At 53.5% G+C, this 24,426-nt stretch overlaps 9 protein-coding genes across 9 annotated transcripts; 3 read left to right on the top strand and 6 right to left on the bottom strand.

Moving 5' to 3' along the window:
- Positions 1-304: 304 nt before the first annotated feature.
- K452DRAFT_231398 (uncharacterized protein) lies at positions 305-1,170 on the top strand (the record flags this gene model as incomplete). Its single annotated transcript, XM_033537164.1, has 4 exons — positions 305-460; positions 522-594; positions 649-995; positions 1,057-1,170. 4 exons carry the CDS (start codon positions 305-307, stop codon positions 1,168-1,170), a joined length of 690 nt encoding a protein of 229 aa, XP_033395675.1.
- Positions 1,171-1,404: 234 nt separating this feature from the next.
- On the top strand, positions 1,405-2,909 carry K452DRAFT_352256 (uncharacterized protein). The gene is made up of 6 exons (XM_033545767.1): positions 1,405-1,481; positions 1,580-1,692; positions 1,812-1,904; positions 1,959-2,112; positions 2,168-2,373; positions 2,427-2,909. The coding sequence occupies exons 2-6, from the start codon at positions 1,627-1,629 to the stop codon at positions 2,556-2,558; spliced, it is 651 nt and encodes a 216-aa protein (XP_033395674.1). The 5' UTR covers positions 1,405-1,481; positions 1,580-1,626; the 3' UTR covers positions 2,559-2,909.
- Positions 2,910-4,192: 1,283 nt separating this feature from the next.
- Positions 4,193-5,415, top strand: K452DRAFT_231599 (uncharacterized protein; the record flags this gene model as incomplete). The annotated part of the gene is made up of 3 exons (XM_033537174.1): positions 4,193-4,447; positions 4,531-4,991; positions 5,052-5,415. 3 exons carry the CDS (start codon positions 4,193-4,195, stop codon positions 5,413-5,415), a joined length of 1,080 nt encoding a protein of 359 aa, XP_033395673.1.
- A 755-nt stretch (positions 5,416-6,170) lies between these two features.
- On the bottom strand, positions 6,171-8,037 carry K452DRAFT_310324 (uncharacterized protein; the record flags this gene model as incomplete). The annotated part of the gene is made up of 3 exons (XM_033543323.1): positions 6,171-7,303; positions 7,364-7,945; positions 7,995-8,037. 3 exons carry the CDS (start codon positions 8,035-8,037, stop codon positions 6,171-6,173), a joined length of 1,758 nt encoding a protein of 585 aa, XP_033395672.1.
- Positions 8,038-8,202: 165 nt separating this feature from the next.
- On the bottom strand, positions 8,203-9,516 carry K452DRAFT_274550 (uncharacterized protein). The gene is made up of 4 exons (XM_033539196.1): positions 9,315-9,516; positions 9,003-9,137; positions 8,844-8,947; positions 8,203-8,789 (listed from the first exon to the last, which is right to left on the bottom strand). The coding sequence occupies exons 1-4, from the start codon at positions 9,333-9,335 to the stop codon at positions 8,417-8,419; spliced, it is 633 nt and encodes a 210-aa protein (XP_033395671.1). The 5' UTR covers positions 9,336-9,516; the 3' UTR covers positions 8,203-8,416.
- Positions 9,517-12,112: 2,596 nt separating this feature from the next.
- Positions 12,113-12,904, bottom strand: K452DRAFT_274549 (uncharacterized protein). Its single transcript, XM_033539195.1, has 3 exons — positions 12,670-12,904; positions 12,480-12,603; positions 12,113-12,418 (listed from the first exon to the last, which is right to left on the bottom strand). The coding sequence occupies exons 1-3, from the start codon at positions 12,831-12,833 to the stop codon at positions 12,356-12,358; spliced, it is 351 nt and encodes a 116-aa protein (XP_033395670.1). The 5' UTR covers positions 12,834-12,904; the 3' UTR covers positions 12,113-12,355.
- Positions 12,905-13,157: 253 nt separating this feature from the next.
- On the bottom strand, positions 13,158-17,110 carry K452DRAFT_320046 (uncharacterized protein). The gene is made up of 6 exons (XM_033544284.1): positions 15,913-17,110; positions 15,503-15,859; positions 15,247-15,447; positions 14,974-15,192; positions 14,694-14,925; positions 13,158-14,637 (listed from the first exon to the last, which is right to left on the bottom strand). The coding sequence occupies exons 1-6, from the start codon at positions 17,014-17,016 to the stop codon at positions 13,481-13,483; spliced, it is 3,270 nt and encodes a 1,089-aa protein (XP_033395669.1). The 5' UTR covers positions 17,017-17,110; the 3' UTR covers positions 13,158-13,480.
- A 153-nt stretch (positions 17,111-17,263) lies between these two features.
- Positions 17,264-22,688, bottom strand: K452DRAFT_253627 (uncharacterized protein). Its single transcript, XM_033538297.1, has 3 exons — positions 20,607-22,688; positions 18,257-20,550; positions 17,264-18,190 (listed from the first exon to the last, which is right to left on the bottom strand). The coding sequence occupies exons 1-3, from the start codon at positions 22,389-22,391 to the stop codon at positions 17,701-17,703; spliced, it is 4,569 nt and encodes a 1,522-aa protein (XP_033395668.1). The 5' UTR covers positions 22,392-22,688; the 3' UTR covers positions 17,264-17,700.
- A 270-nt stretch (positions 22,689-22,958) lies between these two features.
- K452DRAFT_289334 (uncharacterized protein) lies at positions 22,959-23,800 on the bottom strand. The gene has a single exon (XM_033540807.1). The coding sequence runs from the start codon at positions 23,362-23,364 to the stop codon at positions 23,044-23,046; it is 321 nt and encodes a 106-aa protein (XP_033395667.1). The 5' UTR covers positions 23,365-23,800; the 3' UTR covers positions 22,959-23,043.
- Positions 23,801-24,426: the final 626 nt, after the last annotated feature.

Raw genomic sequence — 24,426 nt, 5'->3', positions numbered from 1 at the left:
TTACCTATTTAGGAGGCGGTGGAAGGGGTGGGCAAAATATCCAAAGGGGGGTGGGCAAATTATCCGGGGCCCATTTGATATGGACTTCGGAAGCGAGTCACTGAGTCATTTGAGAGGTGGCTAAACTTCGGGAATGACTAGAGCTGCCCCGCGATCTCGTCGCAAGCTGCGCATGGTGTTTGCCTTCAGAACTGAGGAAACCGCCGCTGGACAGCTTCCTGACACACTTCCGCTTCACTACCCTAGTCAGCTACCTCTAGAACAACTGAAACCTACACATCACACGCAATCTATGGGATTACACATGGACGACATTCACACTCCGTCGGTGGCATCCGGCCCCGCCACAAACGGTGCCTCCAACGGCGTGCCCAAGCAAGAGATGTCTCTTGTGGAGCTCATAGCTGAGAAGCAGCGGATCGACAGCGAGCTGTCGGCTTTGAGTTCAGTTCTTGACTCTGTAAGTCGTGCGCGCTGCATACGTTTGTATGGCACCAGCTAATCTGTTTACCTACGTTTAGCACGGTGTCAACATGAGAACGAGCCTCACATCATTCGATGGATACCCTAGAGACGACATCGACATTGCACAGAGTACGTGCCCGGTCATATCGCGGTTGGATGTTGGTGTCTGACTAGGAGATACAGTACGCACGACTCGGGTTCGGATAATACACCTTCAGAACGACCTCAAGGCGTTGATGGCGAAGATCGAGATCGGATTGCATGACCATCACGCCGCGGCCCAAGCAGCCGCAGCGGCATCGGCCAGCAACCAGACCGCACACAGTGCATCGGCCCCAGCGAACGCAGACGCCTCGTCGGATCCGGCGCTGCAGGCACCCTTTGCGAAGGTCAACAGCGTGGTGCCTGAAAGCCCTGCGGACACGGCGGGCCTGAAAGCGGGAGACCAGATAGTCGTGTTCGGCGACGTCAATTGGATGAACCACGAGAAGCTGAGCAAGGTTGCCGAGGCAGTATCGCGGAACGAAGGGGTAAGTTGGGCTGCAGTAGTCGCGGCAACGTTGGAACATCTTGCTGACAAAGCAAACATAGCGATCGATATCGATTCGGGTGTCTCGAGCTGGGGATCAGGTAGAGCTGCAGCTGACGCCTAGGCGCAACTGGGGCGGGCGGGGTATGTTGGGCTGTCATCTGCTGCCACTGTGAAGAAAGGGCATCGTGGCATCGGCAGTGTGGAGCAAACATGGCGTGGTGGAATGCATGATACCCGGCCGAGTCTGGATGTACGAATGATGACAAGCGTGAAAAGTGACGATCCTGCTGCCTTGCCTGCCTTTTGGCAATCGTGCTTGGCGGACCTGGAATTTTCCTGAGCATAGTCACGTGCGCCCGCCGCTAAGCTGTTGTTCAGAGACCGCCCGCTCCAACAACAAATCTTCCGACCAACTCACTCCCACCGTCTGCCCCACGACAACCCACGAGCCTTCTGGTTCTCATCACATAATACCCTGCTGCAGGTGAGCTGCCCTTGAGCTTCTGCGAGCTCCTTCTCTTCTGTGCCAGCTTTTACGCCGGCGGCCTCAAAGAAAAGCTACTGACGGACCCCGCCGCGCAGTCCAAACAACCCTTACCAGCTTCACCCGCCAGACCAGAACACACACCATGGCCGACGCGCAGGCGCCCCCTACCTTCAAGCTCGTCCTCGTCGGTGACGGTGGTACCGGCAAGGTAAGTTCATGGCTGCCGCCGCATGCTCTCGCGCAGAACCTGCGCCCTTACGTCAGGCTGTCGCGAGAGCATCGCAAACTCGTTTGACTTCTGTCGCTAACTTTGTGCCTGCTTTTTAGACCACCTTCGTCAAGCGTCACTTGACGGGTGAGTTCGAGAAGAAGTACATTGCCACTCTGGGTGTCGAGGTTCACCCTCTTGGCTTCACCACCGTACGCATCTCTCCGGTGACGATTTTGTGCGAGCACAGACTTACGATTCAATAGAACCTGGGCGCTATCCAGTTCGATGTCTGGGACACCGCTGGCCAGGAGAAGTTCGGTGGTCTCCGTGATGGTTACTACATCAACGGCCAGTGCGGTATCATCATGTTCGATGTTACTTCCCGTATCACCTACAAGAACGTTCCCAACTGGCACCGTAAGTTTTCCCGGTCGCGGAAGCGGCGTTGAACACATACTCACAAATTCCGCAGGTGACCTCGTCCGTGTCTGCGAGAACATCCCCATCGTCCTCTGCGGCAACAAGGTCGACGTGAAGGAGCGTAAGGTCAAGGCCAAGACCATCACCTTCCACCGCAAGAAGAACCTCCAGTACTACGACATTTCCGCCAAGTCCAACTACAACTTCGAGAAGCCCTTCCTCTGGCTCGCCCGGAAGCTTGTCGGCAACCAGGCTCTGGTACGTGAAATCCGCTTGATTTGGTTTGAGAAGCTGCTAACACGAAAATCAAGGAATTCGTTGCTGCCCCTGCCCTCGCTCCCCCCGAGGTTCAGGTCGACCAGGCCGTCCTCGAGCAGTACCAGAAGGAGATGGAGGCTGCTTCCAACATGCCCCTGCCCGACGAGGAGGACGCCGACTTGTAAATTTGCTTTGCCACGAAGGGCTTGTCTCATGGACAGGAGCCAAAAGTTTTACGACGAATTGGACCCGCCTTACGCTATCCCTATGATATCCGGATAGCGTGCACACGGTACGACATCAGGAAGGCAGCAGTGGGTCGATGTACGGGTTTGCTTTGCTAGCGATTTCAAATTAGACAGTCTACACGAATTCGAGTTGACGAAACCGGCCCTCGGAGCTTGATCCACATGGCGCGCCGAGCCACAAACGTGATCCGTCGTTTCTCAGCGGCTGCGAGATACCGTCGGATCACCGGCAGTAGGTAGCTACAATTAGACCTTGCGTCTGTAGTAATCTAAGTCTTCAGACGCTGCTCATTGTTCGTTTGCAGGAATTGTTTTGATGCATCTGCTGACTTCCACCACTCTGACAATTCCTTCGAACGCCATAACACATGGTCAATGGCAGGAATGCTTAATCTCTCATCTTCTAGCGCTTCTACATATGAGTAGTTGGTATGTAATTTGTCTCCGGGCCTTGAGCGTGAGTCGGCAGATGGTCATTTTCCTTGCTGTGAAGAGGCTCCTGGGTGCTTATGCGTCTGCCTTGGACGCGGCCAATTTGCTGTAGGTTTAGAAGGAGCACATTTTCCTGTTCTAAAGTTGTAAGGAGGCTTGGAATACACTTTCGCCAAACAGCCAAGGTTTCAAACAATGAAGGCATTTCTCAGCTGCCTCCAGATCTACCTACCTACCTTGGAGCCCTTCTGATGCACAGTGCAAGCCAGTATGCGGAGACGTCGGGTCTATTTCACTAAAGAGAGATGTATGTACATTCTCACGTATGTATCGTGAGCATTGTGCAGAAGCCCATGTAATGTCCGTCACCGTTAAACGAGATTCACCGTGAAGCGAGATGGTGATACTTATACGGAGTAGAAGAAGAGATCCAGCTAAGATATATAGAGTCCATAAATACTCTAAGACCTTTTTATCTATGTCTAGAACTCGGGCTAAGAGCTGGGCAAGAAGTGCTCTGTAGGGACTGCTTGTATCGTCCCCTGTCTCGCTATACGGTGGATCTCGGTTCGCGATGACGGACGTTAGCAGATCCTAGTTGACTGACTCGCAATAGAGAGAGCAGCCATGTGGAGAGCGCTAGGGTCGGGAGCCAACTGCAACCCAGGTTCCTTTTTTGCGGCTAGGCTGTCATGTTCGAGTGCTAGGCTGCAGCGAGACGTGGAGCCTACAATGTTGCCTGTTTAGGCTGCAAGTACGGACGGATGTTGGAGCCTTCCAAATGCAACAGCCTTTTTGTGTAAGCAACACAGACGCGGCCAAGTTTTCTATCGGTTAGGAGCATTAGACCAGTGAGATTGTAAGGATGTCAAGAGCTGGTGAAGTCCCTCGAGGCTGAGTCAGGAAGATTCCGTCATCAAAGTCGGTATGCACTCTGAAAGCGGAGCCGGGACAATGGTCGGGCCGTAACCTTCCTAGATGCGGGCTTGACGTGAAGCTGCTGCCGTGCCCGCGAACAAAGCTTCAACCAGCAACCCCAGCGACGACAAAAGCGCGTTTAAAGGGCCGCCCGCCCACCGCTCACTACGTTTCTCGCGTCGCCTGCTCCACTCCTCTGACCGCAGCCAAGATCAACCACAATGGCCCTCTTCGGTTCAGCCAGCAGCGCGGCTGCTTCCAACCCTACCCAAGGCGACATCTCGAAGGACGTGACCGTCGCTAACCCCCCTTCGGATTCGATCAGCGAAATTTCTTTCTGCCCTACTCAGGACCTCCTCGCCGCCGCTTCGTGGGACTCGGAAGTTAGGATCTGGCAAATCGACAACGGAGGCAATAGTAATCCTGCGGCTTCGTTTAAGACTGACGGACCAGCTTTGAGTGTTGCATGGGCAAAGGTATGCGACCAGAATCATGGCGATCGAGGGAAATCGGTGGCGCAATCGCGTCGAGAGACCGCGCTAATATGTCATATCAACAGGACGGTTCATCACTTATTGCTGCAGGCGCGGACAAGCAGGCCAAAAGATTGGACCTAAATGGAACCCCTACACCTCAGGTCGTCGCTGTGCATGACGAGCCCATTCGCTGCGTCAGGACCACCCAAATCAGCGGCTCGAACGTCCTTGTCACTGGGTCTTGGGACAAGACGATCAAGTACTGGGATGTGCGCGCGTCGAACCAGACCCCCGCCATTACTGTCAACTGCCAGGAACGCATCTACACTATGGATATAAAGGAGCAGCTGCTGGTTGTCGGCACCGCAGATCGCTACATCAACATTATCAACCTGCAAAACCCCGGCACTTTTTACAAGACGCTCCAGAGCCCGCTGAAGTGGCAGACGAGGGTGGTTAGCTGCTTCACGGACGCGAGTGGCTTTGCAGTAGGAAGCATTGAGGGGCGATGCGCCATCCAGTACGTGGAGGAGAAGGATGCTTCGTAAGTGCTCAGCTATATTACGCCTACACTACGCGTACAAGGACTAACGCCTCATTCCAGGTCCAACTTCTCTTTCAAGTGCCACCGCCAGACGGACAACACGCAGCGCGATGTCGCCAAGGTCTACTCGGTCAACGCGATTTCTTTCCACCCGACACACGGTACCTTCAGCACGGCCGGCAGCGACGGCACCTTCCACTTCTGGGACAAGGACGCAAAGCACCGTCTGAAGGGCTATCCGGAAGTCGGCGGCGCCATCACCTCGACGGCGTTCAGCGCCTCCGGCAACATCTTCGCCTACGCCGTCTCGTACGACTGGAGCAAGGGCTTCTCGGCCAACAACCCCCAGATGCCAAACAAGATCATGCTGCACCCCGTCAACCCAGACGAATGCAAACCCAGGCCTGGCGGCAAGAAGAGGTAGAGCGGCTAAGCGTGGCAGCTTAGTCGATCGAGTAACCTTTATTTGTGCACGCTTGGGAGGGAAGAAGGAGAGAAGGAAAGCATCTGGGGCCGCGTGGCGGGAGGGCAAAGAGTGTTTCGAAGCTTCATTTTGGAGAGCGGACTTATGCATGCACGGTGTTCGAGGAGTTCAGCTTTGGGCGGATGGATAACGGATCAAGATTCAGGGAGAGGACACAGGGCAGATGGAGGGGACGAAAAAAGTTTCCAGGGAGGAGAGCGATGACGGTGAGGGCTGGTAATAACGTAGGCAATCAACATCATATACGTAGGCGGGATCAACGCTGTGTCCGAATGGGTGAAGCAAGAGATGAAGTGGAACTTAGGACGCTACTACCGCGCGTCTTTGAACCGCTGGATGGTGCTCTGTGGAATCAAGACGGATCTGTCCGGCAGATTGTTGCATAACTAGGTCGATGTCCTTTTAAAGATTACTGTTGCTGACTCGACCTTTTCTGTACTTGCTGATTATGGTAATGCAGATATGAGTTAGTTTTTCCTGAACAATTCCCTTTGCTTTCTTAGTATTTGCTCTTGCAAACATGTAGTAAACCCTTCCCTCCGTTCCCCAACCAAGCAATCTCAACCAAGCGGGCACGAAGTGCCAAAAACCAAACAGCAATTGAGGGTATCTCACAACGCACCATACACAACCGCCCACCAAGCAAGCACACCCACAAACTCCAAGCATTCCCACACCTCAAGCCCACCGGTGGCTCACCGATTTACGATCAACACATCGCTAAACCCCTTGCGCATCTTGGCCACGACCTCCCTCTCCCCCATGCCCAGCTCCGTACAAATCTCATCAAAGCAGTGCAGGCCATCCAAATACCTCGCGAGAGGCAGTTCGCGGCCGCCGACGCTGCCATCGCCCTCCTCACTTGGCACGTAGACGCTCTGGTGCTTGACGTCGCCGCCGCGATAGCGGATGCCATGCAAGTGGTCGAAGCCATCGTAGCGGGCCGTGGTGCCAGCGAGGGCGCCGGCCGACGTCGTGATGGCGTATTTATGCACGCGGTACAGGAAGCCTTTGATGACGCCGAAGGTGACCAGCCGGCGCACGTCAATGTGCGCCAACAGCGCCTGGTTCTCCATCACCCACGTCCGCAGCGTCACGCCCTGCCGCAGCGAGCTGTACAGCAGGATCAGCGTCTCGGCCGAGATGCTGGGCTGGTTGGGCGCCAGGATCAGGTTCGCGAAGCCCGCACTCGCTTGTGTGCTTATGGTCGAGGAGCGCTGCGGGCGCTGCGTCGGGCTGCCCGTCGTCGATGCTGCTGCTGTCGGCGGCGCGTACCGCACGCTGCCGGCGCTGGGGTTACGGCTATGGCCCCGGCCTAGCCCGGCCGCGGTGACGGGCTCGCCCGCTGCGTTCTCGGTCTTCGTTTCGGTGAGTGGGAAGATCGATGTCGCGTCCCCGACGGATGTGTCTAGGAAGCGTGGGATCCGGACGTAGCGTGCGCATTCGGCTATGGCTGCCTCGTCCATGAAGAAGTGCGCGATGAGTGGTGTGGGCGCGTACATGGCGCCGAACTGGAAGATGTCGAGTAGGATCACGCATTCGTAGTAGACCAGGTGCTGGACGGCCTTCCGTGTTAGGCTCAAGTCTGTGTCGGCGAGTTGTGATATGTACGAGACGGAATTGATACCGTCAATGAAGGGTAGGATGCGTGTGAGCGTGAGGTCCGAGGATAGCGTCGCGCAGCGGCTGCTGAAGGTGTGCGGGTTCATGCTGGACGGTGCGGTATACATCTCGAGATCGATGGTCAAGAGCGGAACGTGCCATGCGTGTACCGGAGCAGGAGGAAGGCGAGTCGGGAAGAGCTTGAGGTTTATGATATTGGAGTCATCTGCAGAAGTTAGCATCAGGTATGAAAATAGAGCAGAACTAATACCAGGAATGAACATACCAATCGGGAACATGCACTCGCAGTAGTTGTTCAGATCCTCCAATATCATCTCACAAAGTGCATACACCTTGCTCACCGGCCCCGATTCCTCAACATCCGTATCTTCAGTATCCAAGCTGAGCTTATCGAGGCCGAAAGACTCGATGCTCTCAGCCATCGAATCAGGCCTCTGCGACTTTTTCTGCCCTGCCTGTCCCTTCCCCATATCTCCAAAACCCAAGACATCGCCCGCCTCTTCTTTGCTCAAAAAGCTGCCCTGCTCTTCCAGATTGCGCAATAGTTTGCCCAGCTTGCGCACTACGCTGGCAAAGCTATTCCAATCCAGCAGGTCTTCCTCGACCACAAACGCGAAGTTGAATATGAATTGGTTGCGCTCATACTTGCTCTCGTCGTTGATGCACACTGGGTACCCGATGACGCGGTAGCGGTTGCAGCAGACGGTTACGAGGCGGTCGCAGAACTCCTGCCGTGGGATGACATATTCGGATATGCTGGAGAAATCGAAGAGAGGCTCGAACAGGGCGCATGGTTTGGTGGAAGGTATGATGGAACCATCGGGGACCTGATGGACGACTCGTGAACCTGGGGCGGTCAACTCTAGTCTGCAACTGGGGGCTGGGCTGTCGCTTACCTTTCTCTGGATGGAAGCGGGTGTAGAATATGGATTTGATCATGACTTTTCAATCAATGTACATGATCTTGGATGGGTTGACGGCATGATGTGACAGCTCCGACTCGCTAAGTCCGCAATCTCCGTCGGTGGGGCAAGAACCGACCATCTGGCAGGGATGAAGCACCAGCTACGTGGACCAAATTCACAAGACGAAACGACACACCATGGCAGTGATCCATGCTACTTTTACTGGAAGCTATAATACGCTGTCCTTGATGAAGTACAACCCTCCACGTGGAAACACAGTTTCCAGTCCCTGTACTCCGCACTCCAATCGCACGTAAGGTGCGCTGTCTTTTGAGGTATCCGCGCTTTCGTCATCTGCATGAACTTTTGTCCATCAAAACACTACAGCTTCAGGAAACCCGTTCGGTAAGCATTTACCGGTCCTTCTTGGGGACGCTGTCAGCGGTGGAGATCTCGTCGCCCATGCGGTTGTACTCGCGGCTGAGACCCTCGGCCTGCTTCTTCAGGTTCTCGATGTCGCGGTCCTTGGCCTCAAGCTCCTTCCTCAAGCGACCAATCTCGCCAGCATCACCAGCCTGGCCCAGGCCGGACTTGCCCTTGGCGGTGGAGTCACCCTTAAGGCTCTTGACCTCCTCCTCGAGGCGCAGGACGTCAAGAATCATGACGTAGGTACGGTTCAAGATGAGGGAGAGGAAGAGAGTGAAACCGCAGAGGTACATGTTGCGCTGAGAGTAGAACTTGCGAGCCTGGACTTCCATGCGCTCAGAGCCGCCCAGGACAGCGGTGCTGATGAAATCATCGTTAGCAGTGCTCTAGCAACTTGTTTGTTATTTGACTTACCCTCCACGCGTGGTGTCCTTGGAGGCCGCGGCAAGCTCGATCTGCACACGGTAGACGCGGTTGACGCTGTCAATGAAGAGAATGAGTATGAATATGAACGTGATCTAGATGCACGGTTAGCCCAATGCCAATCTTGCGTAACGCAAGCGACAAACTCACTTTCATGCCATATTGTAATTTTGCTATGAGCTGGCTCTCGGAGATGAACGTGAAGAGCTTGCGACGCCAGGTGAAGGGCAGAGGCACGATGAGTGACATGAAGATGACCATCTCCGCCACGAGGAGCATGAAGACCTGGATGATACAATGTTAGCAAAGCTCAAACGGACTCGGCTGGGTGCGAAAGAGGGGCTGAGGAGACCAATGTCGAAATCATCGTCGTGAAGCTGACGATGGAAACGGATAAGGCAGTGGGAGCTCGACGAAGCTCTGCAACGTGGTTCGGAGCTGGAGGGTCGCTGGAGGACTTACGAGGCTGTAGTAGAGCGTCATGGTTGCTGGTTGCTAGGTGGCAGCTGCTGGAATGGAGCTTGTGTAGCGTAGAGGTTGGAGGTTATGAACAAAGGCGCAGCTGTGGGAAAAAAAGCTGAGCTCAAGGATGAGGTGTTTTGATGCTGTGAAGGTAGCGGGGAGCTGGTCGTGCGCGGAGGGTGTTATGTGGCCGAGCGAGGAGGGACGGCTGTGACGGGAAGTGGGAAAGCCACACAAAACGAGCAGGGAATACGTCAGTGATCCTGGCCCGTGCCACGCCACAAATAGGCAGCGCAACCGGACCTCTCGTAGCTAGCTTTCATCGTCCAGACATCATCGCCAACTTGCGTCATCAATCGATCAAGGTGAGTCTGGCCTTTGCGAATCTCCCGTCAACCATCCCTCCCAAGCCTCGATGATGAGCACGCTGGGGCCATAAGACTCCACCCTCTCCGCGCCAGTCCCGACTGGGCCAACTCCCTGCCGTGCCTGGCTCGTGACGCTGGGAATGGTTTCAAAACCAGCTATTATTACAATCTTCTCACCTATCTGAAGAAGCTTCCCCCTGGGCTCCTTGTTCGTTTTCGTTTTCGTCAAAGATTGCAAGTACTGACATGGAACAACCCCCTTCGCACAGGTGCTAGCTATCCTTTGATTCCGATTCGCGCTCTGCTTACACCTTTTGTGACCAATTTAACGTCCGTCACCGCGAACCGAGATCCATCGTATAGTGAGGCAGGGAACGATATAAGCAGTCCCTACAGAGTACTCCTTGCCTAGCTCCTAGCCCGAGTCCTGGGTATAGGTGAAAAGCTCTTAGAGCATACACAGACTCTACACACCTTAACTGGGTCTCTTATTCTACTCCATACAAGTTCGCGTCACTTTTCTTTTGGACAGCCTCTCACTCCCGCTCTGGACACTTATGGGACAACTTCGCCCGGGACGAAGCACATCCGCTAGGATTCAGCCCCGAATCTCCACCAAGAACCAATTCATCAACTCACAAATACTCATCGATTGCTCCATATGAACATTTTGGGATCTGCTTGCTATGTTTTGAGCTACGGCAAGCCAATGCCTTCTCTATCGTGACGTACTTCCCGAATTTGGAGGCCCGGAACAGCGCTGAGTTACCATGGCGCAACGCATCACGCTGGCAGAGGTCATACTCATTCACTTGCAGCTCGCGACTGCTCCGGACTAACATGGCGAGCTCTCGTTGCGTGGGCTTGTCAGCTACTCGTATGAGAGACCTCAAGCTCATGAAGGACAGGCGTGCCTGGGTCTAGCCCTTTCTCAACTAGTGCAGCCTAACTCTCCCCGCAATCTGCTCACCGCCCGGTCCCTGGCTGGGCAACGAGGGGCACACAAGGTGGCAGGTGCACAGATGCTTTTTTCTGAGAACACAAATGCCCTTTTTATAACTCCCTTTCTCTTTCTTATGAAGCACCAACATGGCCCAGACAGCGACTATCATCCTTCTCCTGAACCAGCAACCCATCAAGGGCACCACCTGTCTCTTCGACGTCGATAGCACGCTTACGCTAGCGAGACGTGTAAGTAGGCTCACTACTCTGGCACCAGCAATCGCACTCAACCCGCGTCTTTGGGCGCCGCGGACCCTCACAAAAAAGAGCCCCACGTGAACCTTCCAATCAACCTGCAGGACGCCTCGCCGGAAATGTTGCAGCTGCTCTCAGAGCTGCTCTTCTTTAGGCAGACAACTTCCGTCAGCTGAGTGAGACAAGACGGCGAGGTGATGTGCGCTGAGAAGCATCGTCTCAGCCGCAAAGGGCGCGCCAGAGACTCGTCATGGTAGGGGCATTGATGACAGTGGAATACCCAGAGGAGAGTCGGTCACTGACGACTAGGTGCCGGAGACAAGCGAGAGCATCCAGAACTACAGCTCCCATCACACGATGCTGTCAACGTCCGACTCAGCCAACTAACCACATGAACATCAGCTTACTCAACGCCCCAATGGGCGCAAAAGTTGGGAGGTCATGGGATAATCCCGGACGTGGCTGGCGTAAGACGAATGTGGAAGAACCACAGAGGATTGAAAGAGAGATGGAAAAGCCGAAAGCTAGACCAGGCACTCAGGCGAAGTCGCGCAATGTTTCGATAGCGTAGCATTAGAGTGAGAAGAGCAGAATAACAAAAATCAAGATCAATTGAACCACGAAAAGACCTATCCAAACAAACGTCTTCATCACTCTAACGTCCGTCACCATCAAGCGAGATTCGCCGTCTAGCGAGACGGAGAAGGACACAAGCAGTCCCTACGGACTACTCGTTGTCTAGCTAGCTACAACCCCGAGTCTTAGACTATAAGTGAAATGGTCTTAAGGCATATCAACTACATATATACACATACTCTTAAGTGTCTTTAACCTTACTAGATTTTTTCTCTTCTTACTCCGTGTAAGCGTTGTTGTCTCGCAAGACGGGGTGAATCGCGCTTGACGGTGACGGACGTTGACCGCTGCCGCAAACAACCTACCATGCACATTCCAACGCCGTTCACGTGCGCGTACCTGCGTGGCTTGCCCGACACGGAAGCCATCAGGAATGGCGCCGTGTGGAGGCGCAGCGTTCGGTCCGTCAAATTCAGCCGGACTGGACTAGAGCAGCCACCTGCCCCACGTGTCCTGTATCCCAAGAGGCCAGTAAGCTCTCGTCACTATGATCCGTGTACAGGCGCATGGAGGACGAGTATTAAGTTTATGTACGAGTCGGGAAGATACGCATACTGTCAGAGTATCACGCTTAACAAGCAGAGCGCGATAGGGCAAGGATGTTGTCATGGACTCATTTCATTCATCTCGTCTCTGCATGAGAGCGAGGTACTAACTAGGTTTTACTATTTCATAAATAAGTCCTTCATCGCGACGCCAAAGAAACAGTTTAGGCGCGCGAGCAGCCAAGCCTGTCTTCCAAGGCCGGCCGTGACTGAAATGCTGCCCAACACCTAGTTGCTGATGATCCCCCAGGGTATATTCGCAAGGTCGGTTGTGGGGAAGTAAGTGAGAAGCGGCTTAGTAGCCCTGGGCAATCGAGGGGCCCGAGGTGATGTTCCTGTCGCCCTGGCGGCCAGACTCCTGTTGCTGCTGTTAGCGATGATGCTCTTGTGGCTTTGGTACGAGGGGAATGAAGACGTACCTCGGTCGACTGGACGTCGCCCTGCTCGAGGATCTTCTTCACAACCTCCTCCTCGTTGTGCGTGCCGAACTCGTTCTCGAGCGCGCTGTTGGACGCGCCGTCAAGGATGCCCTGGGTGCCTTGCCTGTGCTGATGTTAGAGAGCTGTCGTCATGACGCGCGAGAGAGGGAGAGAAATTGATTGGACTTACTTGTGGGTGCAGAAGACCTTCCAGCCGCTGACGACCTGAGCCAGAGGGACCGACTTGTCGTTCTTCCAGTCCTTGACGGCCTGAATGCTGTCGACGAAGATGACGAAGTCATCCTCCTTGCCCTTGAAGTGGACCTTGACCTGAGCAGCGTTTCCGCGAGTCATTGTGAATGTGTGGTGGTGGTGATGTGAGGTTTGAAGTTGGAAAGGTGTAAGGAGCAGTGAAGCTTGATGAGAAAGTAGAGTTGGCGGGGTGTGTACAATCGCGACGTGGGGTTTTGTAGCACTCGCAAACGGGCGTCTACGTCATCGAACGCACGGCCCCACCCCGCCCTTCCTTGTTCGAGCTGCCGGAGCTGCCCCGCCATCACCAGAGACGGACCTTCCACGCCCTTCTTCTCCCCGGCTCCTGCTGCCCAATGCTGCCCCTCATCACGTCAATTTGTCAAACGCCCAGATCGCGCCCGAGAGAGATCAGGGAAAAGATGACGCAGTGATATGCTTCTGTTTGCTCCCTACACCTATCCTTGTATCCAATACTCAACTTCCAAAAGAACCCACGAAAACGAGCGTGCGTGCTTTCATTCCACACCCCTCCAACAAGTACGGGTACCTTGCATGGTTGCCGTATTCCCGCATGCCAAAACGCTGTGCCAGGGGTATGATCTGCACTGCTTCCACAGCCAAGATGCGCATCCAACCGTCTTCCAAGCACTGGTCAACCTCCCAACTGTCACCCCTTTTTTGATGATATCATGCCTTTGTTACGTCTGGGGTGCCCAAAAAAAAGAAGAACAATCATAACTGAGCTGTTACGAAGTAGGTGTCGCCATTCTCTTTGGCTGGTCCAGTATCGTCTTCTGAGCATCATTGCTCCGCGCCCAGAACTTGAACCGCCGTGTGCGAGGCTTGCAAGAAGGTTTGTTGAGCACTGCCAAGCGTATCTCTTGCTCTTGCACGCTTGTCACCGTCACTTCAGGTTTCGCCGGTTTCGCAACTACCTCACCAGAACCATTAACGTTAGAAAGTCCATTCAATGTTGTCGCTGATCGCTTCGGCGTAATCGTCGTTGGGGTCGGTTCTGGAGGAGAAGGAGTTACTGCAACGGCGGGTACCATCGGTAGCACCATGTGTTCGGTTGCCCGCTCAAAGACCATCGCCCTGTTTGCTTGTCTTCTACGCCGGTTGTTTGTTGCTTTCAGCTCAAAATCGGCAGGAAGGAAAGTCGTCGGCGTCTTGTGAAAGTCAAATACAGGCCGGCGGAGAGTGGACGGGAGAGAAGCCTTCCTAAGTGGTGGCGAAGGGCGTTTTGATGGCTTCGGATGGTCTTCTCTGCGGAGCTGACTGAGACTAGCGTAGCTCCCAGACCGCTTGGAGAAGTTGCTGGTGATGCTTGCCATGCTAAGTTTGCGCATGACAGAGTTTGCTGATGCTCTGATAGGGTTCTCTGCTCTCCTAGGGCTCATGCCGGGATACGGAAGAGCGTCTCTTGTCCACACATCACAGATGGCTGTCTCTAACCGCACTCTTTCAGCTCTCCGTGGAGCAAGCGTGGGAACGAGGCAAGTCGAGAGGTGAGATTGTGAACGACCAACCGGGAGAGAAGCCGTTGATTGCGCAGTTAGCGGCTTCTTCTGGGCTTCAGTGTTTTTGATTATGACTTGGTTGAGATTAGTTTTCGGTCCAACTGTACCAGCACGCTTGATAGACATCCGGCGTGTAAAGCTGTCTGGCTGACCAAAGGCGGGTCCAATGTTCTTTAGGTTCAAGGTGAGTGAGGAAAAGAGTTCCTGTACAGTTGACCTGCCCTCCAGGAGGTCGCTATCCTCTGCTGCAATCCGTTGTCGTAAAATTTTCTTCCAAACGTCTTCCTCCTGCGCGGAACACGCGCTCAAAATTATTTCAAAAAGCCGATGTTCTGCTTCGAAAACGAGCTTCCATGTGAAAAGAGCAGTATGACATTGTAAGCCTGATGTGGAGAAGTTTGTTAGTATCGGACTGAATGAAGTGGAATGGAATACGTACCTCGACCGTTGTTGGGCTGTTCGATACTTCCGTTGCCTAGTGCAATCGCAGCGACAACATGGTAAGTTGCATATCCCTTGTCCGTGATTGCAAGAAGAAGGCAGGACCTGAACAGAATACAAATCATGTATTTGCCTTCAACGCGTTCGTTCGTTTGATAGGCAACGTGTAACACTCCACAAAGCACGACATGCCCGAGTAACCTCGTCAGAAGAGCGTGGGGTAGGATTTGCTGCCCTTGTGTCAATAAGTTCGCAGGATGTCAACTGTTCCATCATACCTCTGTGGAAAACACCAAGCGATCTTGAAGCAACCAAGTCGTCTCAATAAGTCTCCTAGTCACTGGGTCATCTTTGGCGTTGTTGATCTCCTGAATTGCATCCTTCAACCGGTAGTAGACTTTCTCCAACTCCGCATGGGCGACCGGGTCGTCGGCAACTGGAGTATGTTTGAGCAAATCGCTGAAGAACAAAGGGTATTTAGCGGGACGCTGGATTGGCTATATTGGTGTCTCGTTAGCAGCATTGATCCCATACAAACATGTTCGACTTACCTTAATAAGGAGATCCGCCAAGGTGAGGCCTTTTTTGCAGCTTGCTTCTTTATTGTTGACGGACGTCACAGCACAAGACAGCGCCTCGACCCCTCTTTCGTACGCACTCCAGGCGGGAATGGTCCTGTAAGTGGATTCCAGCTCTTGGTTGACAGATTCAAATTTGGAACTGTATTCTTCATACGCAAAGAACCGTTTCATCTATAAAGGAGGCAGTCAATGGAGGGAATTCTATCTGGATAGATGACAAACTTACGAATTTGTCAAAGATGCCAGCAACATCTGCCACGGTCTTGGTGTCCGCCGTCAAGCCCACCGGCGCAGGCTCAGGGGTTTGGCATATGTCCATAGAGTGACGCTGTTGCCGACGACTTACAGCGATACCCGTCTTGCGTCCAGGCACTATGTCAACACTCTGCCACCGCACGTGCTTTGGCCTTGAGACCACCTCGAACGAACTGTCATCATGGACATACTCAGGATTCGGGACAATTCGATGGAGCTCTCCGAGAAGGTCTTCATGCAGTTGAAGGATCTGGGACACGTTTCGATGGATTGCCAATCGAGTTTGAGATGAAACCGCCGGTGTTGAAGCTAATACTGTCAAGTAGACCTAAAGGCCGGTCAATTCAAGACGACTGCACGGTGCTTTAGCGCTTTACTTACATTGACGAGGACCTTCATGTCACCAATGTAACCTTCTTCAGATGTTATTATCTCCTCTAGGGTCCGGCGACGGTGTTTGGCCCGCTCCGAAGCACGCTCGTCCATAAGTTGGGTGGAGCCTGTGGAATTCATTTTCGCCACGAACTTAGCATCGGAGACCGTGCTCCCATGGTTGCTACCTTTGCTTCGGCTGTTCATAGTGCTAATGAGGGTCAAAGGTGCAATGCTGGTGCTAGCCAAAGTGATTGATGCGGACTTGACTGCTGTCACGAACCCCATGGATGAGGTCAGTGAATTGGATTTCTTGTGCGCGGTTATCTTTGCATCGCGATGTGCTCTTTTCTTTGTTGGCTCATCTCCTGACCCATCCAGCGTCCAGCGACGAGAAGATGAAGAAAGCTCCTTGCTACGTTGCTTGTTGCGGCGTCTCAGTGTGCTGACCCATCTCCTGAATGGTGCAATTTTCTCTGGACTTTCCACATCTAAGGAATCTTCCAGATCCTCGTCACGGTCTTCACCACGGCCCTCATCATGGTCCCCGTCATGGTCCCCGTCACAGTCCTCGTCATAGTTTTCTCCTTGGTCTGTCGTAATGCTGGAGGCAGAGCTGCTTCCATTCGAGGCGTATGAAATCACAATAGGCCATTCCACAGAGTCGGAGTCTGATTCCGTTTCAACTTCCGGGACCAGCGCCTCTGGCAAAGAGATATCCGGAAATTCCTCGGTTTGTGGTGTGTCGACAACTTCGAAGCATATCGTTGGGGGCAAAGGAGACGGTGGCAGCGGGATATCGTGAGGGCGCAGAGGCTTTTCCGGAAAGTATTCCGTTTCATTATGAACAGAGCAGACGGGCGGAAGCTCGCTTATCAGGTCAAGAAATGACGTGGTCCTCGACTTTGGAGGAGCATTTTCATTCGTTCTGGCCCACGACCCGGCTTTCACCGAGGTCAAAGTGATGAGAGAGGTAGCCGATACATTGTTAGGTCTGCAACGTCGGATCGTGTTAAGGGAGTCATGAGACGAGGATGTCGAGCGAAGATACGGCGTCTCGCTGAAAGACCGTTTCAGCGGGCTCTGCGGAGGCAGCGAGAGCACGTATGCCATAGCGACTTGGCCGAGGAAGCAAACGAAAAATCATGAGGTGAGCAGAAGCTCTTGACGAGGCATGAATGTTAACGTTGCTGGTTGGAGACGGACGTGTGGGTTGCACATGTGAAGTGTGAAGGCAGTCCCAATTCAGCGGGTCGGCAGATGGACACGAGGCAAGGGCCTGTATGTGTGTCGACACAGCAGGAGCGAGCCTCAGCCAACAGACGCAGGGAAGGAGCAGTTTCTGCACGCAGGAGCTTCAACCTTGCGTTCGCTTTCTCTGACCATTACTCTCTTATCTGTACACTGACTCCTCTTCTCCACAGAGTCGTTGACCTATCTACATGTAGGTTCCCAATCCTGCGCCGCATGATAAAACTCGAAAATGCTAATGCAACCGCACGCAAAGTAATAAGAATACGTGCGCAGTAAACCCACCAGCTCGTACCCGCTTCCACAGCAGGGACCCTGAGCATCTTAAACCTAGCCTTCAGACCCAATCCCGCCGAAACTGCTCCTTTTGACCGTAAATCCGTGATGCTGAAAAACAGAGCTCATGCCACCCATGCCATCCGTGCTACCCATGTCTTCCATCTTATCCCATCCCATACCATCCGCCAGGCCCGCAGGCGCCCGAACCCAACACCATAATACCAATGTATGCTCTCACGTATATTACAGTCAAAATTCTATCCTCAATCACTTCTTCATTTCCGATCTCGGCGAGCCCACGGCCGTGGTGCTATCCGGCATATGGCTGATTCTAGCAGCGACGTTCTTCGCACCCTCAACAGGATCAAGGTATTTGGCCGCTAACTCATCGATCTTGGGGACGAGATCTGGGATCCGGAAGGGCTTGCTGACGACATCGTCCATGCCGGCTGCCAGCAGCTGCGCAATCTGCTCCGAACGCGCGTTGGCTGTAACGGCGATGATAGGCAAATGGCGTGTGATGCGGCCGTCGGCTTCCCACTCGCGAATTTCACGCGTGCACGCCAAGCCGTCCATGACAGGCATTTCCTGGTCCATAAGCAAGACAGATAGCTCGGCCGGATTGTCAGATATGGGCTTGGAGAAGTGCGTGCTGTCGCGTAGCTTTTCAAGACATTCCCCACCGTGGTTGGCAACGAGGACGTTGTAGCCTTGGTGCTTGAGCTGCTTCTGAAGAACCTTCTGGTTGACGAGATTGCTATTGGTACGGTTAGTGCTGGGTTCAAGCAGGATGAATATGATCGCAACTATTAAGGGAACTTACTCTTCAACCACCAACACATTGATACGCCCCCGGTCCTTCGCCTTCTGGCTAGCCGAAGTAGCCGGTGAGCTTGGTTGATCTGCCGCCGTGGCTGTTGCAAAGTCCTTCGTCTTGACGGCTGCTTCTTGATCCTTCTTTTTACCCTTGACCTCGGTGGGCTGCCTGGGAAGTGTAATCGACAATTGCTCGACAGGGTCCTCAGGCGCGTGGCTTCTCTTCGCCTTAACGTAAAAAGCAAAAGTGCTGCCTTTACCAGCTTCGGATGCGACGCCAATCTCGCCACCTTGCAGCTCGGTAAGCTCACGCGAGATGAAGAGACCCAGCCCGGAGCCACCATACTGCACATGTGTTCGGGGCGAGGCTTGCGAGAAGCGAAGGAAAAGAAGCTTCTTTTCTTCCTCGTTCAAACCCCGGCCTGTGTCCTGGACGGCAAAATGCACGAAAATATCCTCCCCATCGCCCCATTCGTTATCGTGAGTCATGTCTACCCGCTTTGACCGAGTGGGAAAGTAGTTGACAGGCCTGTTGGGAAGCTTCGACGGCTTTTCCGTCGAGGCAGCTATAGTCACCCGGATAGTCCGTCTGGATTCTGTAGTGGTAAACTTGATGGCGTTGGTTGTCAGGTTGATAAGGACTTGCATGACACGGGACGGGTCCAATCGGACCCAATCCACGTTGAGTTTCTTGAATGATTCATCAACCAGGAACTCCATGTGGATATCAGCCGTGGCCAATTCGCCTTCGAACATTTTGAGGGCCCGTTGCACAACGGTCAATGGCTGTACATCGACAGGCGTAACAAGCAACATAGCGGAATCGAGCTTCGAAAGTGTAAGAATATCGTCAACAATCCGCTTCTGATGTTGAGCGCAGAGAGCAATGGTCTGCGCAGCATCGATGCTGTTGTTTATGAGCTCTTCGTTTATCATCATTGAGCCAGTGTTGCGGAAATCAATCATCGTTGACGAAATCTCATCAGCACACTGCAAGATAGCGCTGAGCGGATTCCGCATCTCATGACTTGTGATATCGATGAAGTTTTCCTGTTGCCTCTTCAACTCGACGGCTTCCTCCATCTTTCGTTTTTGGAAGCCCTCTGCCCATTTCTGCTGGCTGATGTTTGTGATGGTGCCAAAAACGCTCTTGAGCGTGCCGTGGTCGTTTTTCTCGGGATAAGCGCTGAACAGAACCCAAGTGTCGGTCCGGTTACCATTCTTGTCTTCCCACGGTGCTTTGAACCGGAACTCCGCTGTCGCCGGCTCCGTATGGTCGACCAACTTATTCCACAGGGCAACAACCATCTGTTGGTCCTCTGGCTTGACTGCGTCTATCCATTTGTCCGTGCTGTTGGTGTCCTTGTTTACCCGCGAAATTTCGTACCAGGTATCGTTGCAGTACGTTATATGGCCTTCAGAGTTGGCGATGAACAGACCTGCTGGTGAGAACTCCGCCATCCGCGTAAATCTTGTCTCGCTGTCTCTTGCCTCTTGAGTCCGCGCGGCAAGTTGCTCTGAAAGTTCCATCCTATCCAGAGCAGCGAGTTTGGCTGCTCGTTGCCCGCGCCGTATTTCTTCCTCAAATAATACGACGGAGGCTAACGATGTTGCCAATTGTCTGCTGAGGAGCTGGATAAAAAGGCTGTAGTCGTCGTCGTAGGGTCGTCGTGGATTAACGCCAAGGACTAGAAACCCGAGGATGGATTCGCCTGTTGTCGGGTGGATTGGGCACACGATCACCGATCGGACAGGGTCATCGAAGCCACGACCCCCAATGCCTTCTATGATTTGCGGGGGAAGGTCACCGGTGCCGACCTCTAATAAGACTGGCCTGTCGGTCTTCATGACCTCGCGTAAAACCGGGCCGAAGCCTTCCATGCTCGTCTTCAGTTCTAGACGGTCTGGAGCGCAAGGATGTCCGGGCGGCACACCCAAAGACCCTTCGAGCAAGCATTGCTTCGTACCTAGGATGCTGCTTGAATGCATCGATGACGAATCCGAATCCGCATCGTCCGAAACCGAGTAGACGAGTGCGAAGGGGGTATCATGTTCGTTGGTGGCCAAGGCTGAAAGAACCTGCTCCCAGAAAGATCTGATGTCTCGCGCAGAAGCTGTTCTCTCGCCAACTTCGCGAAGTGTTAGCATGCGTCGTTCAGCGATCTTCCGTCTAGTCTTTTCGAATGCTGGATTATAAAGGCCCATTACTGTGCCATCGTTGCCAATCATAGGTATTATCGACCACGAAAAATACGTCTCCTCGAGGTAGTCGGTTCTCTTGATGAACAGGCAATCGTCATCCTATGGAGTTGTTATTTTGCTTTTCGCGCTTGATGAACCCTGCCGCAAACTCTTACCTTCATGGTGGCTTGACCAGTGCGTTTTGCATCAGCGAACACGTCTTTGACTTCCTCCCAGATCTCCACCCATGCATCTTTGTAGCTTTGGCCCATGAGCAGTGGATGCTTTTGTCCGGCGAGAAGCACATAGGCTTCGTTATAAATGGCCACGAGGTCATCCCCCCAGTACATGGCCGCTGGATGCGGGCTTGCCATGATGAGATTGCACATTTGTCTTAAATCAGAAGGCCAAAACTCAATGGGTCCCAGAGGCGTTGATGCCCAGTCGATGCTTCGAGCAAACTGTATGTGTTTCGGAAGATCAGAGTCGATGGGCAAACGGGTCCAGTCGAAGAAGCCGATCTCTTTCCTATTGCTCCCGTCATTATTACTGAAAAAGGCATCAACATCACCAGCAACAGCTGCTCGGAGCACGCACTCGTTTGTTATTGATGGATGAGCCAGAGGGCCGGGGGTCATCGTAGCTCCCAAGAGCCGGTCGGTGAACCCAGCTCTTGTTGAAAGTAGCGAAGAGCCTGTTAGTCCCGAGGGGGTTGAGGGTTCGTACACAGGACCCGTTGTCCGTGGTGATGCGCCAGGATCCGACGTGGTAGCTGCCGCATTTCCAAAATAATCGCCCGTATCTCCTTCTGTGCTTGGTAACACTGGGTGTACTGAATCCATGGTACTCGCTCTGTCGTCTCGATTCACGACTAACGTGGTGGTCGATGGGGATGTGGAGCTCGGCGTATGGGCTGCCGTGGCATTACCGCTAATGACTCGATATCGCTTTCGAATGGTGGCGATGGTCCACGAAAGCCCCCCATAGAGATACGGAGGTATACAGACATCCAATGACTCGCCGTGCACCACGGAGCCTAGTAGCCATGTCTTGAACTGGACAAAGGCTCTGGGAGCCACAGAATCCTGGGCATCATTCACGCTTGTTCCGGACACGAGCTCGAGCAGTCCGACGTTTGACCGCAGTGCTGAATTTCCGAAGACTACATTCAAGTATACCGGTCCGTAATTGGAGGCGTCGCCCAGGTCCACAATGAAAGTCGGCCGCCAATCCTGTTCTAGCAACTCCGCAATTCCAATCTGGCCCAATGCGCGAGGCAGCTCGGCTTTTTCTCTAAGGTCGGGAGACACGGGTGATAGACTCGCCCGATCGAAGGATGCGCGGCCCGGCGCGCTGGTGGGGCTGGAACCAGAATATGTGCCACGTGCCAGCGTGACGGTTTTGATGCCGCTGTCCTCGCGCGCATTGCTCAGCATCCTCGCAGCGGCCTCCGAGCTCGAAAAACGAGCTGGCAGAGGCGGACGGGCTCGCTTTGTATTGGAGAAGAAGAGGGGCGAAGGGGGTTGCGCGCCGTTCCGGTCGAAGGTACGGGGGAAGTCGAAGGCGTCTAGAGTATGTCGCGAGCGGGTCTGGAGCTTGCGTCTTTTGTGCAGCGGTTCGGAGGTGATATCGCCCCTCTGGGGGCTTGTCTGGGGAAAGGTACGTTTTTCGGCGGGTTTCGAGGAGAGAACGAATGGCTTGCGATGCAGAGGCAGCAATTTGGCAGCTCCGGCGGGAGAAGATGACTGCTCACTATGACAGTCTAACTTTGCATGCCATATGGGACGCGCAAAGAGAGTGTTTTCTTCGTGGGCGGTAGCTTCCGGTGGCTTGGGTGGGTCGGCGGGCTGAGTGCTAAGTGTGGCTCGGTACTCTGGAGTCGTGAGGCGTCTGGTTTCTAGATTGCGCGGGGGGTCAGAGGGGTCTAGTCGTCCGGTGAAGATGGATCTGGGGTTGTTCATGAATGGAGAGGAGACAGCAGCAGGGCGCGCAAGCTCCTTCGCATGACGGCCCAAAAATGCGCAGAAGCGAGCAGGTGCTGTATGGTGGAGTGTGCAGCCGTCGTAGCTTGGGACAGCTGGATGTGGAGATGGCTAGCGCATCTAGACTGGCTGCTAACGCGCGGTACCAGGTGGCCAAAGAGCGCAAAGACAGGGGTGCGTGTGACGAAGGTTCGCGGAAGGAAGAAGTAGAGTGTGATGATGCGGTGGCGTCGCCGGCGTGCCCGAGCAATGGATGGCGGCGGCGCGGCGGGTTTGAGAGTCTGGGGGAGATGGGAGAACGAGACGAACGGCAGGTACTCTACCTATGATGTAGGGCCTTACGGGAAGGAGCTGCGACGACGCAGCAATCGTCAAGGTGGATACGAGATCGGCAAATGGAGACGCATGGCAATCCGCCCTGTTCTCCATCCGTCTCTCCAGATGATCTGCATTGCCATCTTACCTAAGCAGCAACGAGAGCGTCTGTTTCAACGCTTCTCTCAAAGCCCGCAACCTCCTTGGCACGCTGCTCCGGAGAGACACCGTCCTCCCCGACAGACGTGAACGGGTTTCGCCACGCCTTCTTTACGCGCCTTTACCTCTGGGCACGCTATCCAGTCCAAAGGCATGCTCAGTGAAACGCCCTGTAACGTACCCTGACGTCCAGACGTTCCTGACGTTGCCCTTCAAAAAGACCCTTCATTTCCGCCCTTGGCAGTGCCACTTTTGACAAAGACTGCCAGCGCTGCCTCGAAACCTCAAAGGAACGCCCGACAATAAATGAACTGCAAGCATGCAAATCGCCAAGCGGCGCGTCTAATTTAGTTTTGCATCTCCCTCCAACCCATGGTGGCACAAATTCTTCTTCAAATGCCAATCCCCTTCCCGAGGACCAGGCCAGTGAGCCGAGCCACCATGTCTCTGGATTCGAGTTCGAGACCCCGGCTAGCATCACTCAAAACCCTTCGGCAGTACTCTTAGGAGTAGTCTTTTATGTTGATCCGGCCTTTACGAAATAACAATTTGTTAACAAATGGAATACGCGCTACGCCAGTTCGAGTCAAGCTCCCTTATACCCAACGTCATTCCAGAAATTCTCGGGCTGAGCTATACGACTTCGTGACCAATGATACGTTAGTCCTGAATTTTGGAGAGCACTGTTCCTCTCCAAAAATCGAGGTCTTCACTTTCCGATTGGAGGAGTAGAGAGAGTGCATTCTATAAGAGGCAAAAGTATAACAAATAGGAGGTAGGGAAGGGCTACTGATCCAATTGGACAACCCCGAATGTTCCTCCTTTCTGTACAGCTCGAACACAAGTACCCAAGGCTCCGAGGCGACGTATTTCTCGTATATTCACTGGATTTTAGACGCCGACACAACAATCAGCCAAATGTTCATTCATTTTCATGCCTATCGTCCTAAAACAACACAGATATACAAAGACTACGAGTTGGTGATCGCTCATCTCACTCTTATCCCTCTCCTCTGTCTTTGCCAACCCAGCCTCTACACCCCAAACAACGCACCAAGCGCCGCCACCGAAACCATCTCGAGCGCCGTCACAAAGCCAACATAACAACGGGGCTCCCAGTGTTGGCCAGAACCTTAGATTATCCCGATGACCAAGTCAAGACTTTAACCCAGCGTCCAGGCATCCAGAATGTTGATACATTTCAGATACTTCGGTTTCGAGCAAAAGATATCCCAAAAAGCTGATGCGATGTATCAGAGCTCTGTAGGATATTTGTAGTCTAGACTAGATTACCTTGTAAGGCCCCGACCCGTTCCTGATTGTGGATTTAATCACCCACATGTAAGATCTATGCGCCCGTTTCAATTTCGGCCTAGTGAGCGTTTGAATACAGCATCGGTTTGGGGGTGGGGTCTTATCACCAGACCATCAAAGGCGCAGACGTGCGTCGAACCACAGCGGTGATTCGCTGGGGGAATGCTCCGGTTTATATGGTACGCCTAACTCTTTGTTGCTTTCCTCTGCTGTCACTGTTTTATTT

This window comes from Aplosporella prunicola (assembly GCF_010093885.1).
Source record: "Aplosporella prunicola CBS 121167 unplaced genomic scaffold K452scaffold_18, whole genome shotgun sequence".
Lineage (NCBI taxonomy): Eukaryota > Fungi > Ascomycota > Dothideomycetes > Botryosphaeriales > Aplosporellaceae > Aplosporella > Aplosporella prunicola.
Note: the sequence above shows the minus strand (reverse complement) of the source record. Positions and strands in the feature narration are given on the sequence as shown.

Excerpts from the sequence above, each read along its gene's own strand:
- K452DRAFT_253627 (XM_033538297.1), bottom strand. The coding sequence starts at position 22,391 with ATGAACAACCCCAGATCCATCTTCACCGGACGACTAGACCCCTCTGAC. Across the intron at positions 20,551-20,606 it reads CTGGTCAAGCCACCATGAAG|GATGACGATTGCCTGTTCAT; the intron begins GTAAGAGTTTGC and ends ACAACTCCATAG. Across the intron at positions 18,191-18,256 it reads AATGTGTTGGTGGTTGAAGA|CAATCTCGTCAACCAGAAGG; the intron begins GTAAGTTCCCTT and ends CCGTACCAATAG.
- K452DRAFT_289334 (XM_033540807.1), bottom strand. The coding sequence starts at position 23,364 with ATGCTAGCCGGGGTCTCGAACTCGAATCCAGAGACATGGTGGCTCGGC.
- K452DRAFT_274550 (XM_033539196.1), bottom strand. The coding sequence starts at position 9,335 with ATGACGCTCTACTACAGCCTC. Across the intron at positions 9,138-9,314 it reads TGACGCTCTACTACAGCCTC|GTCTTCATGCTCCTCGTGGC; the intron begins GTAAGTCCTCCA and ends TGTATCATCCAG. Across the intron at positions 8,948-9,002 it reads AATTACAATATGGCATGAAA|ATCACGTTCATATTCATACT; the intron begins GTGAGTTTGTCG and ends CCGTGCATCTAG.
- K452DRAFT_352256 (XM_033545767.1), top strand. The coding sequence starts at position 1,627 with ATGGCCGACGCGCAGGCGCCCCCTACCTTCAAGCTCGTCCTCGTCGGT. Across the intron at positions 1,905-1,958 it reads ACCCTCTTGGCTTCACCACC|AACCTGGGCGCTATCCAGTT; the intron begins GTACGCATCTCT and ends ACGATTCAATAG. Across the intron at positions 2,374-2,426 it reads TTGTCGGCAACCAGGCTCTG|GAATTCGTTGCTGCCCCTGC; the intron begins GTACGTGAAATC and ends ACGAAAATCAAG.
- K452DRAFT_274549 (XM_033539195.1), bottom strand. The coding sequence starts at position 12,833 with ATGACTCGCGGAAACGCTGCTCAGGTCAAGGTCCACTTCAAGGGCAAG. Across the intron at positions 12,604-12,669 it reads AAGGTCTTCTGCACCCACAA|GCAAGGCACCCAGGGCATCC; the intron begins GTAAGTCCAATC and ends ACATCAGCACAG. Across the intron at positions 12,419-12,479 it reads GCGACGTCCAGTCGACCGAG|GAGTCTGGCCGCCAGGGCGA; the intron begins GTACGTCTTCAT and ends CAGCAGCAACAG.
- K452DRAFT_320046 (XM_033544284.1), bottom strand. The coding sequence starts at position 17,016 with ATGGCATACGTGCTCTCGCTGCCTCCGCAGAGCCCGCTGAAACGGTCT. Across the intron at positions 15,193-15,246 it reads TGGCGGATCTCCTTATTAAG|CCAATCCAGCGTCCCGCTAA; the intron begins GTAAGTCGAACA and ends ACACCAATATAG. Across the intron at positions 14,926-14,973 it reads GCTTGGTGTTTTCCACAGAG|CAAATCCTACCCCACGCTCT; the intron begins GTATGATGGAAC and ends ACACAAGGGCAG.